This window comes from Fusarium vanettenii, assembly GCF_000151355.1.
Source record: "Fusarium vanettenii 77-13-4 chromosome 12 genomic scaffold NECHAsca_29_chr12_4_0, whole genome shotgun sequence".
Lineage (NCBI taxonomy): Eukaryota > Fungi > Ascomycota > Sordariomycetes > Hypocreales > Nectriaceae > Fusarium > Fusarium vanettenii.
Window position 1 is genome coordinate 357,601 of NW_003315856.1, and position 12,813 is coordinate 370,413.

Genomic DNA, 12,813 nt, shown 5'->3' on the forward strand with positions numbered 1-12,813 from the left:
ATTTTTGCTCCGGCTGCAGATCCAATGGATAAGACGGCATCTCGCAACCTCGGATGGCCATCTCTCACAACGAGGCGCAGTCAATGCGGGCTAGGATCTAGACCTTCGAAACTGCCATTGAGCCGCGTCAGCTGGCCGTATGATTGCGATTTTACGCAATTAGCCGCTCTCGTATTGCTCCTACTGAAGCTTGCCCACGCCACAGGTGTTGGGCCGTGGTTCAAGACATGACCATCTTGGGGTCGTGTGGCTGACCACTCCAGGGGCTAGCTCGCTCTCCGGCAACGTCTTGCCGAAGGGTACGGGGTAGCCAACGAGAAACAAGCAATGCCATGGAATGATGTTTCTTCTCCCTTGACTTGGATTCATATTGAACTTGGAGTACAAAAAGGTGTCGTCTTCCTGCAGTTCTTTCTTCCAATTCAGCTCATCTCTACAACATTCGCTCTACTCTCTTTCAATCTTTCAATCTTTCAATTAATCTCAACACCTTCACCCAACTTTCATCATGAAGCTGAACTTCCTCCTCGCTGCGGCTCTTGCCATTGCCGCTCCCGCCATGGCTGCCGACTCTACGACTGAGACTCACACCGGTACTACCACTCACACCTCGACCAAGTCCGTATCCTATCTACGTCACAATTAAGAACAAAAGAACTAACCACAACTAGGACTGGCACTGCCGGCACCGCTACTGGCACCACCACCGAGACCAAGGCCGTCACCACCACCACTTCCACCGGCCCTGCTCCCACCCTCCGCGCCGACGTCATTGGCGCCGCCGGTGTTGTTGGCGTTGTCGCCATGCTCGCCCTCTAAGGGACTGGCTGTACCACCATCCTCTGTTTGCGATACTGTATCATCTTCATTTCATTGTATTGTTGGCTTGGAATCGATGGGTTACATATAGAGACGAGCGCTTATCTCACAACCATCTGGCTTACTTAATGTCATACCTTCAATGCATCACCAGACAATATTAATATTCCCCCAAAGACGAGTCCCAAATTTGAATGAATGAGTGAAAATGGCCCTGTAAGTGAGTGAAGAGTGTGTGGCGGGGCACCATCAGTGTGCAACCTGCATCAACCATCACTTCATGCTTCTTTTGAGTCAGAAAGTAAGCCAGAATGCACCTGCAAGGTCGTATTGGTCTCCCTACACATGCATGGTGAAATTAAGTATTGGCGTGTCTTTGCCCCAGCGTTGCCACTGATGTGGCTGGCTGAAGTGTCACTATCACAGAAGGGAGAGTGACAGCCCAACGACCCGTAGACTTTCCGCGCCAAGACAGTGAGACATATAATCTAACACCACAAGCAAGGGATAAACGACACTTTTCTTCAATTTCAGGGAGCAATTTAAGGGTAAGGAGAAACAGATCTGAGACAATCGTGCTTCTAGAGCCCCTTCTAGCCCGGTACGTGCTTAATTTGCACTGAGATGAATATGCGTTTCCCGCTGTATGAGAGTGTTGAATATTTATTTATACTTTAACCGTAAGCTTTCAGTAGCATATAGATATCCAGCCGATGATGCTCACACGGGGCTCTTGATAGCTCTAGTTGTGGATGAGGTAGGTATGGAACGGCAATCCCAGGCATTTAATAGTCGACTTTCTTGCAAATGATCCCCTTGTTAAAATCGTCTCATAGTCATCTATGATGTCCATCCCAAGCACTAAGACTGGAAGAGAAATGCCAGTAGCCTAGAAGTTGTTCGAAGTCTTTTGCTCCTTGTCCGGGGCGACGTCTCCCTAGTATCTACTCATGCTTCAATGAGCAAGCTAGAGAGGCATCTGTATAGCACAAGAGGGGTCATGGACTACAAGAGAGAGAATAGAATGGGCGAATCCACCTCTCACGGCGAAATATAATAAAAGCAGAGGTCCATTTCGGTTACGGCATTATGCGGTATTGTGTTTTGATACCGTCATATATTAATGACTCTGTTTTTTTTGCTGTTGTGGCTGATGGCTTCTTGTCATCATTACAGACAATATTAAAGCAGGGGTTCATTACGCGATAATTCTCTATCGCAATCAAGGACGCATGTTTATCGGCAAACCCAATCTCAATCGCCGGTACTATTCTTGCCTTGTGGGAGAATCATTCATTGGCAGTCCAACCTCAAGCATATTCTCCAGATAGTTTTCGTTCCCACTCCGTTTCGTAAGTGCAACGGGGCAAATAGTATCCCACAGCAATCGCAATTGCTCTCTCGCTCTAGTTTTTTTTCCCCTCTATTAATTAAAAAAAGAGAGAAGACATTGGATAGTCGGAAGAGAATTAATACGCAATAGCATGTGGTTGCGGCTCGATGCGATTTCCTTTTCACTAACCGGCCACAAGCTTCAGGAGCAGCAATAGGTTACGTAGGTACATGGACCTGTGCCTTCAACATCCTATTTTTAAGCTCATTGCAGTAAAAGCAGTTCTGAATGCGGAAGATCCCGAGATCCAAGTTTAAGGGGTAGTTAGGAGTCAGCCTTGGCATGTGATAGGAAGAGTCGTGGAACGATAGTCCCCTCTTTACTTCTCTACGCGACACTAAAAAGTGAGGCTGTGCGGGACACAACAGCGATCGACTATGCATCAGCCGTATCAGGGCAGTATCACAGCATACACTGCCTGACTGTCGACAGCTACAGGAAATATTACTGGATGGCTTTCCGCACCCGTGTTTCATGTTCTTTTCTCTTATCTGGACCAAGATAATTGGTGGGATGCTGCATGTGCTGCGTTTTAGAGTGAGGGGTTCCCAAGCTGCATCGCAATTGCGGCTGAAAATGGCACTTGGCTTCCGAGTGTTGGCGATTTGCATAGAATCTTGATTCACCAAAGTACAATTGACCCAATGCCAAGCTAGGACTTGCGGTCTTCTATCTTGATTTCCACGTTATTTTGATGGAAGACAACAGGGTAGCACGTCTCTCTGCTGTGCAAGTCAGATCATTCCGCTTAGTCACCCTCGCACTGTTGCCTGAATGCCTGGGGTGCCTCAGCTCCCGTCTCGGTTCACCTGCATCATTGAACGAATCACTACTCTCACAGGATCCGTCCCGCATCCCAATCACGATCTCTTCACGGTCGTCAAAACGCCTTGGCTGTGCGACTCGTTCTTCTGGTCATCCTATTGGGCCGCTGCCTGGCTGAGCTGATGTGAGATTCGGACGGCGCATACTGTGGACCCCTAGTGTGGTGCTCAGAGGCTGAGCCCAGCCCTGCTGCCTACGACTTGCAGGGGACGAGCACACCCGGTGACTCAGGTCGGCAGGCTAGAGGCATCGCGATGCAGTTGAGCACGGCACTATCGATGCGGAGGCTGATCTTATCGGCAGAGGCCTATTCCGAACCCATTGCCTACCTATAAAGAGTCGGAGCAGTCTCGAGAATGGACGTGAGCCATCAACAAATCTCCATTTGGAGTAACAACACATCCTACAGTTCATTCACCACAATCAGTCATGGCTCGCACCGCACAGAGAGGAAGAGGCGGTCGTGGCCGTGGACGTCGTTTCCCACCTATTCCACGACACTTCCCTCCTCCTCCTCCCCCTCCCCCACCACGTGCTGCAAAGCCTCCACGCCCTCCTCGGGATGGAGAACTTCAGTACATGGTTCTGAAGCAAGAAGCCGAGCGTCGCGAACGCATCCTCGCTGATCGACGCCGGGTCGCCTCCAAATGGCGCCCCAAGATCCCTCAGGTTCGCAAGGTCAACTTTGAGAACTTCAAGAACCGCTTTCAGGACGTCGATGAGCCTGACTATGCCATCGAAGTTCTAATGGGCGGTCCTACCACTCAGGCCCAGATCCGCCGCGAGCATGGTCAGCGCCGCCGTGAGGAGATTGCTCGTCTTCGACAGAGCTACCTGTCCCTCAAGAACAATGGCTCTGGCTCTTCCCAGAACAAGATCGACGCCTATGAGAAGGCCAGACGCGAGAAGAAGGGCGATGCGCTTCAATCATCTGAAAATGAGATTCAGCGCATCCGTATCCAGTCTCAGCCAGTCCTCGGTCACCTGACTGCCCTCATGAACGACACAGATCAGCGATCAACTCCCCGCACCTTCATGAGACCTTTCAAGGCCTTGGTGCACTTCCAGCCCAAGATGAAGGAGATTCTCGCCACCCTGGAGGAGAAGTGGGCAGACTTTGAGGAGCTCGACAGCGATCAGTCTGAGGCTGTTGAGCTTTCTGCTGGTGAGGAAGTTGACATTGAGCCCGAGCTGTTGGAGGCCGAAGACATGGGCTCTGCCAAGGGAGAGGAGGAGGGAGAAGGAGAAGATGGAGACGACCACTCTGACACTGAATCCCTCGAGTCTGTCGACTCCAACGCCGACGAAGACTTTGAGGGTCTCATGGATAGCCCCGAGGCCTTGAGAGACATGCGATGCTATGTCGAGTTCATTGACAACGAAGTCCTTCCTATGCATTCCCGCTTCGACGGCACCGGTGCTGAGAAGGTCAAATTTGATGACCTCTGGTCTCTGTTCCGCGTCGGCGACCTCATCTACATGCCCGCATCCGGTGAGACAGGTGGTCGCTACCACGAGGTCTGGCGTATCTACAAGACAAGAGCCCCTGATCCCGAGACATCTTATCCCACTACTGGATGGGACTTTTTCGAGGATGAACACCAGATCAACGAGAACTCCAAGTTTAAGATCTCGGCCTATTATATCGATCACGATGGCTCCAACCTTGGTGCTGTGCAGCGCAAGTTCGAGATTGAGTCCTTCGTGGGAGAGCGCTCCATCGAGTCGTTGGAGGTGTTCCCCATCCGATACCGTCACAACCACCAGCAGCTCCTTCAGTCACTCAAGCAGCAGGGCCGCAAGTTCATGGACTACCTCGAGGATCGTCACCAGCAGTACAGCGCCTGGACCCTGACCAGGAACCCACCCTCTGGCCAGACGGAGCCAGATGAGGAGATCCTGGATGATCAGGAGTACCAGAAGATGCGCCACCCCGAGTTCGTTGAGAGTGATCTCATTGTTGATCTCACAGAGGCGTACCAGAAGATGCCCGACTGGATGCCGAGATTCCATCAGCTGACTATGAACAAGTCAATCCGATGTGAGGTCAAGGATGACGAGATGCCGATCCAGCATTGGTTCAACGGATCTCGTTCAACCCTCGCGTATTCACAGTCTGAGATTATCCAGCATGCAGACGGAGTTGAGACCCGCCAGCGACGTGACAACCTCGCGGCCGACTCCTTCCTGCGCTACCGTATCAAGGGCAGCCGAACATTTGAGACGGATCCCAAGGCGCTGGAGCTTCGTGATGAAGACCTGGTTCTTCTTCCCAAGCGAATGTTCGCCTATGCCCTTCGAGAGCGTCGCTTCTGGCCCATTGACTTGAACTTCCTCAAGCCGGTCCGCCGAGAGCCCGGAGTCTTCGAGAACCTCCGAATCCAGAGCGACTACAAGGATGTCGTGCGCGGTCTGGTCATGTCTCATTTCCAGAAGAAGGCTCTGGAGCGCAAGTATGCAGACATTGCTACTGAGGGTCCCAGCCAGGATCTGATCCAGGGCAAGGGTCGTGGTCTTGTTGTTCTTCTGCACGGTGTTCCCGGTGTCGGAAAGACGGCCACGGCAGAAGCTGTCGCCATGGAGAACCGCAAGCCACTGTTCGTCATCACTTGTGGTGACCTTGGCCTGACGCCTCACGAGGTTGAGTCTTCGCTCAAGAACGTGTTCCGTCTCGCCCACCTCTGGGACTGTGTTCTCCTCCTCGATGAGGCGGATGTCTTCCTGTCGCAGCGTTCCAAGCTCGACATGAAGCGAAACGCTCTTGTCTCGGTGTTCCTCCGAGTCCTGGAATACTACAACGGTCTTTTGTTCCTCACCACCAACCGAGTCGGCACCATCGACGAGGCCTTCAAGTCTCGTATTCACCTGTCCCTGTACTATCCTCCTCTGGATAAGACTCAGACTCGCGAGATCTTCCGCCTGAACATGACCAAGCTCAAGGAGATCGAGTCGGAGCGCAGCAGGATGACAGGTGAACCCGCCCTCGTGATCAAGGAGAGCGACATCATCGACTTTGCCACCAAGCACTATGAGGAGCTTGCCAGATCTACCGGCTGCTGGAATGGTCGACAGATCCGAAGTGCCTTCCAGATCGCATCGAGCCTTGCCATCCATGACCACTCCAACCAGGCAGCGCTGGCTCGCTCTCGTGGCCAGCGGGCCCCTGTCGCGCCTGTTCTGGACAGAACTTGGTTCGAGAAGGTACAGATGTCGACTCAGAGCTTCGACCGCCACATGAAGAAGGAGTCGGGAGCTTATGATGCTGACATGTCTCTTCGAAATACCTTTTACGAGGGTCGATTCGAGTAAGAGAGCGTTGCATCATTCGGATAACTTGGAGTGCTGATTTGTTTGAAATGGCAATAATGACAGAAACTCAATGATGATTGCGAGCGTGGTTTGACTTGGGGTGTTTGGGAATAAACAATTACAAGACTGAATAAAAAATATATTCAATGGCGCATATCATCTAATCCCCAGCTCTGGGAACTGTGAAGTTGTGAAGTTGAGTTGCATCATGATGCAGACGCGCAGCTCAACGCATCACGGCTAGAGAAGACGGCGCAAAGCCAGTTTCGAGGAGAATGCCACGCTGGTATGGATCTACCGTGACAGTTTCCTCTCAAAGACCTTTAGCCTATGCATAAGAAGTTTGATCCTTTGCAATTGTTCCAGGGATTAAAATGAGCAGGGTCACTGTTAAAGCAATGCAGTGTGATTCGCAACCGCTGATCGCCTTCACGTTGCAATGCGGGGTGACAGCTCGTTGGCTGTGCCTTCTTGCTGACATCATGCCATCACGCATTGTGATGTTGACTTTCAGTGCGGGGAGAGCTTTAAAGGACCGACGTTACTCAGTAGCAAGTTATTGAACCGTCTTCAGACAAACGTTTGTCTTCTAACACGATGCGTTGGACACTCTTTGCCTGTTTTGTGAGGCTAGCGTCTCTACTCCTCCTCGCCGACACGGCCTCCGCCCAAACAAAGTACAAAGTACAAAAGCCTCCCCTCGACACAGACTGGACCTACAAGGTCGGAACGAACCCATGGCCAGAGCATCCACGACCTCAACTCCGCCGCGATGCATGGAAGAGCCTCAACGGCATCTGGACTTGGAAAGCCGCCAATGACGAGAAGGATGTCGAGAACCTTCCAAAAGCCGAAGCCTTGGAGCGCGAGGTACTGGTGCCGTCATGTATCGAGAGCGCTCTCTCTGGGCTTCAGATCTTGGATGTCCGGGATATGTGGTATGAGAGGACGTTTGAGGTTCCGGAAGAGTGGAAGGATCGAAAGGTGTTGCTCAACTTTGAGAGCGTCGACTACAAGGCCACCGTGTTTGTCAATGGAGTCAAGAAGACGACTCATATCGGAGGATACGACCGGTTTACTATCGACGTGACTGAAAATGTCAAGTTTGGTGCCTCGAATGAATTGTTGGTTTGAGAGAAAGTCCTAGTCTGAACGACGCTGACTCTAGCAGGCTCGTCTTTGTCCACGACCCAACAGACTCCGACATTATCCCCATTGGCAAACAGACTTTGAAACCTAGTCATATCTTCTACCGTTCATGCTCGGGTATCTGGCAACAAGTGTGGATCGAAGCCGTGCCTGAGGACCACATCACGCAACTTGACGTTGCTGCAGGCGCTGATAGCAAGGGTGAGTTACAGTTGCAAACTATCTCCAGCTAATATTTAACACGTTGATCTAGTTTCTGTGACTGTGCATACTTCACAGCAGGCCAAGGGATTTTTCCAGTTTGCCCTCACTGAGGCAGATGGGAGCACAAAGGCAACACACTCTGGAGTCACCAATCAAGAGTTCACCTTTACCGTCGAATCACCTAAACTATGGTGGCCCGACTCACCTGCTCTCTACAATCTCACCATCACCCTAGAAAGCGGTGACAAGGTCCACAGCTACACAGGCTTCCGCACCATCTCCAAGGGAAAGGTGAATGGTGTCACTCGGCCGCTTCTCAACGGCGAGTTTGTCTTTCAGTTCGGAACTCTTGACCAAGGGTTTTGGCCCGATGGTTTATACACGCCTCCCAATCGTGAGGCCATGATATCTGACCTGCAGCTTCTCAAGGAGTTTGGGTTCAACTCAATCCGTAAGCATGTAGGTAAACTCAACCGTCGCATTACGTCATATGGCTGATGGTGTTATATAGATCAAAGTCGAACCGGATCTGTTTTATCAGGCTTGTGATCAACTTGGCCTCATGGTTATCCAGGACATGCCCAGTCTTCCCGCTAGTGGCGACCGCAAGCCTGACTCGAAGCAGCAAGCCGAGTTCAGACGGCAGCTTGAGGTGGTTATTAACCAACACAAGAACTATCCTTCGATTGTCACTTGGGTAAGCATCCTTGTTTTAAGGCGGTTATCCTCAAGTGACTCATCTTTCTAGGTCATCTACAATGAAGGTTGGGGTCAACAAGCTGTCTCGCCGCCACCTGAACAAGACTTGACAAAGCTCGTCCGCCAGTTGGATAAGACGAGACTCATCAACTCTGTTAGTGGGTGGGATGATCACGGCTTTGGTGACTACCATGTAAGATCTGCAAAATTCCCATACTGGGCGATATTCTCTAACTATGTCTCAGGATAACCACAACTATGCTGAGCCTCAGTGTGGCACCCCCTTCTACTCACAACCGAAGACACCATACGACCCCGAACGAATTGGCATCGCCGGCGAGTACGGTGGCATTGGTCACAACGTCTCCCTTGAACAGTAAGCACACACTCATCCCTTGACTAGATCCGCCTCTAACCGCAGTCCTCAGCCTCTGGGATGTCAAAGAAGCCATCGCCACCATCAAAGAAACCTACGAGATCAATGAGAATCTCGAATCGTACAACTACCGCGCCAGCGTTCTTTTCCGTGACATTCGCGAGCAGACGCAGCGTTTCGCCTGCAGTGGTGCCATTTACACGCAGACCACAGACGTGGAGGGCGAGGTAAACGGTTTGGTTACGTATGATCGCCGGTTCCTACGGCCACAGCTTGAAAAGTGGCAGGATGATATACAGAGCGTGTATAAAGCTGCTGCTTCGAGGGGAGGTCTCAAGGTGGAAGGAAAGGGAAAGAGGGATGGTAGGTCGTTGCTGGACCTGTGATGAGGCTGAGCTTCGAAACAGTCAGAGGGCTTATTGATTCATTACAAGCTCTTGAACTATATTATTCCATGATCCATCTCTAGCCTCTTTCCTGTCAGTATTGGTTTGCTATTTAAAAAGGATTTAATCCCTGCTTCGGCATGAGAATAATCCGTACTATTCCAATGTCCTGCATGTTGATCAGCACTGCCACGCAGTCTACGTCATCACGACTACTCTCACCTAATGACATTGTCAAAGCTACAAGTTCTATCTCCTCTTATTCATTTGTTTCACATCAAGACTAGCGTCTATACATCATGTCCAGGCCTACACAACCATCAACAGACTCCATCAAGGATAAGCCAAGCGAGCCGGCCCCTAAACGTAGGTCTAGTCATCCAAACACCTTTTGGCCACTGGTTCTAACTTGACCAGGCACCGAGCTTTCCAAAGCACCCATTGATGATGACGACTGGCAGATTGTTACCGAAGAAGACGGCAAACCACCTCGGTTCTGCGGGACGCTTGTCACATCACAGGGCGATTTCAGTTTTGGCCGGGGAAAATCGAAACGTACATTGTTTGCCTACCACATAGGGTACGCTGATGGGCATACGCACTGGTCAGATGACGAGGAGGAGGCGGGTGAGGAAAAGCAAGAGAAGAGAAGAGACATCTCAGGAAAGGATGACCATGTTGCTGACAAAACGCAGAGAGGTCCAGAGAAGGTAGAGTAGAGTTTGTACTGAGTTGCTCCTATGCTTGAACCGCATTGGAGAGTCACAAGCGTCAAAGCCATATTATCAAGACGAGAAAGCGAATACCGTGACATCAAAGGCCAGTTTCCAGCGAATTGAATAATGTTAAAGGCACAATGCCTTGATTCAAACAAAAACTATAATGTCTGGCCATACACCAACCTAAACGCAATGTCCTACCAAGTCTAGTATTGTTCCGTAGAACCTCTAGTGATGCCAGCCGAAACTCTCCAACGCCTAACAATGAGTTGTAGTCTATAACAAAAGTAAACGTGCAATGCAAGGTCAAGGTTCTTGATCCGAGTATGCTCCAAAACGCCAGCGCTTGCTATTCTCTTCTACCCACCACCTGCTGATAAATGCTCCCTCTTCCACCCAGTGTGCAACTTCAGTGCCGTGTTTTCTCTCGACACTACCCAGGAAGGAGATAAAGTCAAAGCCCTGCACAGAGTCATGCTCGGCAGGGTCGGCTGTAAGGTTGCTGAGTCGCCACTCGACGTTGTCGATGATTGGTACCACGAAATGTCTCTCGGGATAACGCGCATCACGAGCAGTTATCACAGCTCTTCCAGGGTTGACAACCGTGAATTGCCAGTTTCCCTGGCCTGTTTCATTGTTGAACTTTTGCATCGGTCGAATGAGGGATTGTCCTTCATAATTGCGCATCAAATCAGTCGCTGCTTTGCGGCTCGCCTTGTTCAATGAGCCCGTCTCCACGAGCAAATCCAAGATGGTCGGAACAATCTGCGACGAATGCACCGCATCGTGAACGTCAAAGGCGGGAAGCAAAGGATGAGAGAAGACGAGAGGAACATGGTCGATGCCGACATTGGGGTTGTAATAAGGTGAAACGACATCGTTTTCAGGCATCGAAAGGCCATGATCTCCAACAAAGACAATTAGAGTCTCATTAGCCACGCCCTGCTCATCCAAGAGGTCCAGAACCTTGCGCAGCCATTTGTCGTCGTAACCCTCTGAGTTGACATAATGAGACAGCATATCGAGACCGTTTGCGACCGGTACATATTGTTCGTGCTCAGGCATCTTGAAGGCGTGGTGGCTCGTACTAGTCAGATGCGTAAGAAAGACTCTCTCGTCATTCTCCTTGGCCGAAACAAAGACATCGCGGAAATAATCTTCTAACGGATCCTCCTCGAAAGCAAAGGCATTGATGTTGGGCAATGTGACGGGTCCGTGTGTGGCATTTGGCGATCGCAGATATTCTCGACTGATGATGTGCTCCTCTGGAAATCCGAGGCCAGAGACAAGCTCGTATTGCTTGTCGTAGAGCATGGTGGCGGCCTGGTAATAGTACGATTGCCATTTTGAAGCATTATATGGATGCGCACCCTCCTCTTCCGAATCTCCCAGCTGATTCAAGGCTTCAAAAACCTGCGCCAAACAAGGCTGATACACATGGTGCCGATAGTCGAGGTTGAAGTCGGCCATCAAGGGCGCGACACCACAAAGCGTACCAACCAAACTCTTGAGCGTGTATGTGCCCGTTGTATGCGCATTGGTGAAGTGAACACCTCCTCTCTTGACCTTGGACGCCTCGTCTCGCTCGAAACCATCGTCGTAGTCACCAGTGATGTAGTTGGCGGTTGGTGTCAGTGTCGCAAGCCGATCCATCGCCTCCTTCGGGAGCTTCTTGTCGGGGAAAGAATCGACCAGGCGATCGTATAGAACGGTGTCCTTCTTTATGGGAAAGACATCATTCCTCGTGCTCTCGAGAAAGAAGAGAAGCACATGCTTCACGGGGACATCTTGTAACTTGTCGCGCAGCTCAGCTAGCACATCATGGTTGAGGTTCGAAACCTTCAACGGGTCGGCGTCTGCGCTGTAGTGTTCTCTCCCTAGATACCAGTCCTCGAAACCCGCCAACTTGTTGTCCTTGGGTAGCCAATCCAAAGGCATTGGGTCGGCAAGGGCTGTTCGATGATCCCAAGTTCGCTGAATGCCGGTACCGAATAACGAAGGGAGCTGTTCAAGCATCGGCGACGAAGCTGAGAAGTCGACAAATGGTAGCAGGGCGGTCGTCCACGAAAGGAAGATGAGCGATCGGTCGTGTGGTCGCGCAAAAGCCGAGAAGACAAGTGCGAGGAGGGCGATCGTGACGAGGATGTACGTAGAGATGTTGAGGAGGGACTTGAGCTTCGATGGTGCGACGTCAAGTCCCAATCTCTCGATCAGTCGCTGGGCAAGTCGAAGAGGTGCGGATGGTGTCTGTCGCTGCGCATCATCGTCAAAGATGCTGCTAGAAGAACTCTCGTCATCGTACACGAACTTCGCGGGGTCTTCGATATCGAGCTGGGGAATCTGGGAGTAGGCGGATTGGGGACGAATCCGGCGGAATAGTCGCAATGTCGTCGCAAAGGGCCAGTTGGAGACCTCGGCAGCGTAGCCCCAGAAGCTGTAGCAAATGTCTTGTAGCAGCCAACTGGAGAAGAGAGTAAGAGAGAGGACGGCCGTGAATGACAAGCTTCCTGACAGGATCAGAGCTCGCGACGAAGGATCGGTGGGGAGAGAAACGTTTCGCAGGTGGATTTCGGAGCCTGCGACGAGGTAAAAAGAGACTGCGATAATGCCAAGAGCGGCGTTGTAAAGGATGATGATGCTGGTCAAGAAGTATATCACCAGCCGCGACACAAACGCCAAGCCGACCACCCAGCGATCAAGGAGGAGCCGTATCAAGACAATGATGGCGACATCTTGGGCAAAGAAAGAGTAGCCCCATTGTCGCAGTTGATGTGCTGGCACGGCAGAGAGATGAGCATGTATGTGAGTGATCTTGGCGTTCCAAACGGCGAGAACGGCAAACGTGAAGAAGAATCTCCGGTTCGCGAAGCGCAACAAGAGGGCGAGGGCAACCCGTAGAGGCGCCTCAAAGGAGACTGCCGATATCCGGAGCAT

The 12,813-nt window shown here is 51.2% G+C and overlaps 3 protein-coding genes across 3 annotated transcripts; 2 read left to right on the forward strand and 1 right to left on the reverse strand.

The window, feature by feature from the left end:
• Window positions 1-3,616: 3,616 nt before the first annotated feature.
• NECHADRAFT_97685 (uncharacterized protein) lies at window positions 3,617-6,346 on the forward strand (the record flags this gene model as incomplete). The annotated part of the gene is made up of 1 exon (XM_003043269.1): window positions 3,617-6,346. One exon carries the CDS (start codon window positions 3,617-3,619, stop codon window positions 6,344-6,346), a length of 2,730 nt encoding a protein of 909 aa, XP_003043315.1.
• A 597-nt stretch (window positions 6,347-6,943) lies between these two features.
• On the forward strand, window positions 6,944-9,160 carry NECHADRAFT_106524 (uncharacterized protein; the record flags this gene model as incomplete). Its single annotated transcript, XM_003043270.1, has 7 exons — window positions 6,944-7,470; window positions 7,518-7,696; window positions 7,749-8,158; window positions 8,211-8,396; window positions 8,448-8,591; window positions 8,644-8,774; window positions 8,827-9,160. The coding sequence occupies 7 exons, from the start codon at window positions 6,944-6,946 to the stop codon at window positions 9,158-9,160; spliced, it is 1,911 nt and encodes a 636-aa protein (XP_003043316.1).
• A 1,025-nt stretch (window positions 9,161-10,185) lies between these two features.
• On the reverse strand, window positions 10,186-12,813 carry NECHADRAFT_53482 (uncharacterized protein; the record flags this gene model as incomplete). Its single annotated transcript, XM_003043369.1, has 1 exon — window positions 10,186-12,813. One exon carries the CDS (start codon window positions 12,811-12,813, stop codon window positions 10,186-10,188), a length of 2,628 nt encoding a protein of 875 aa, XP_003043415.1.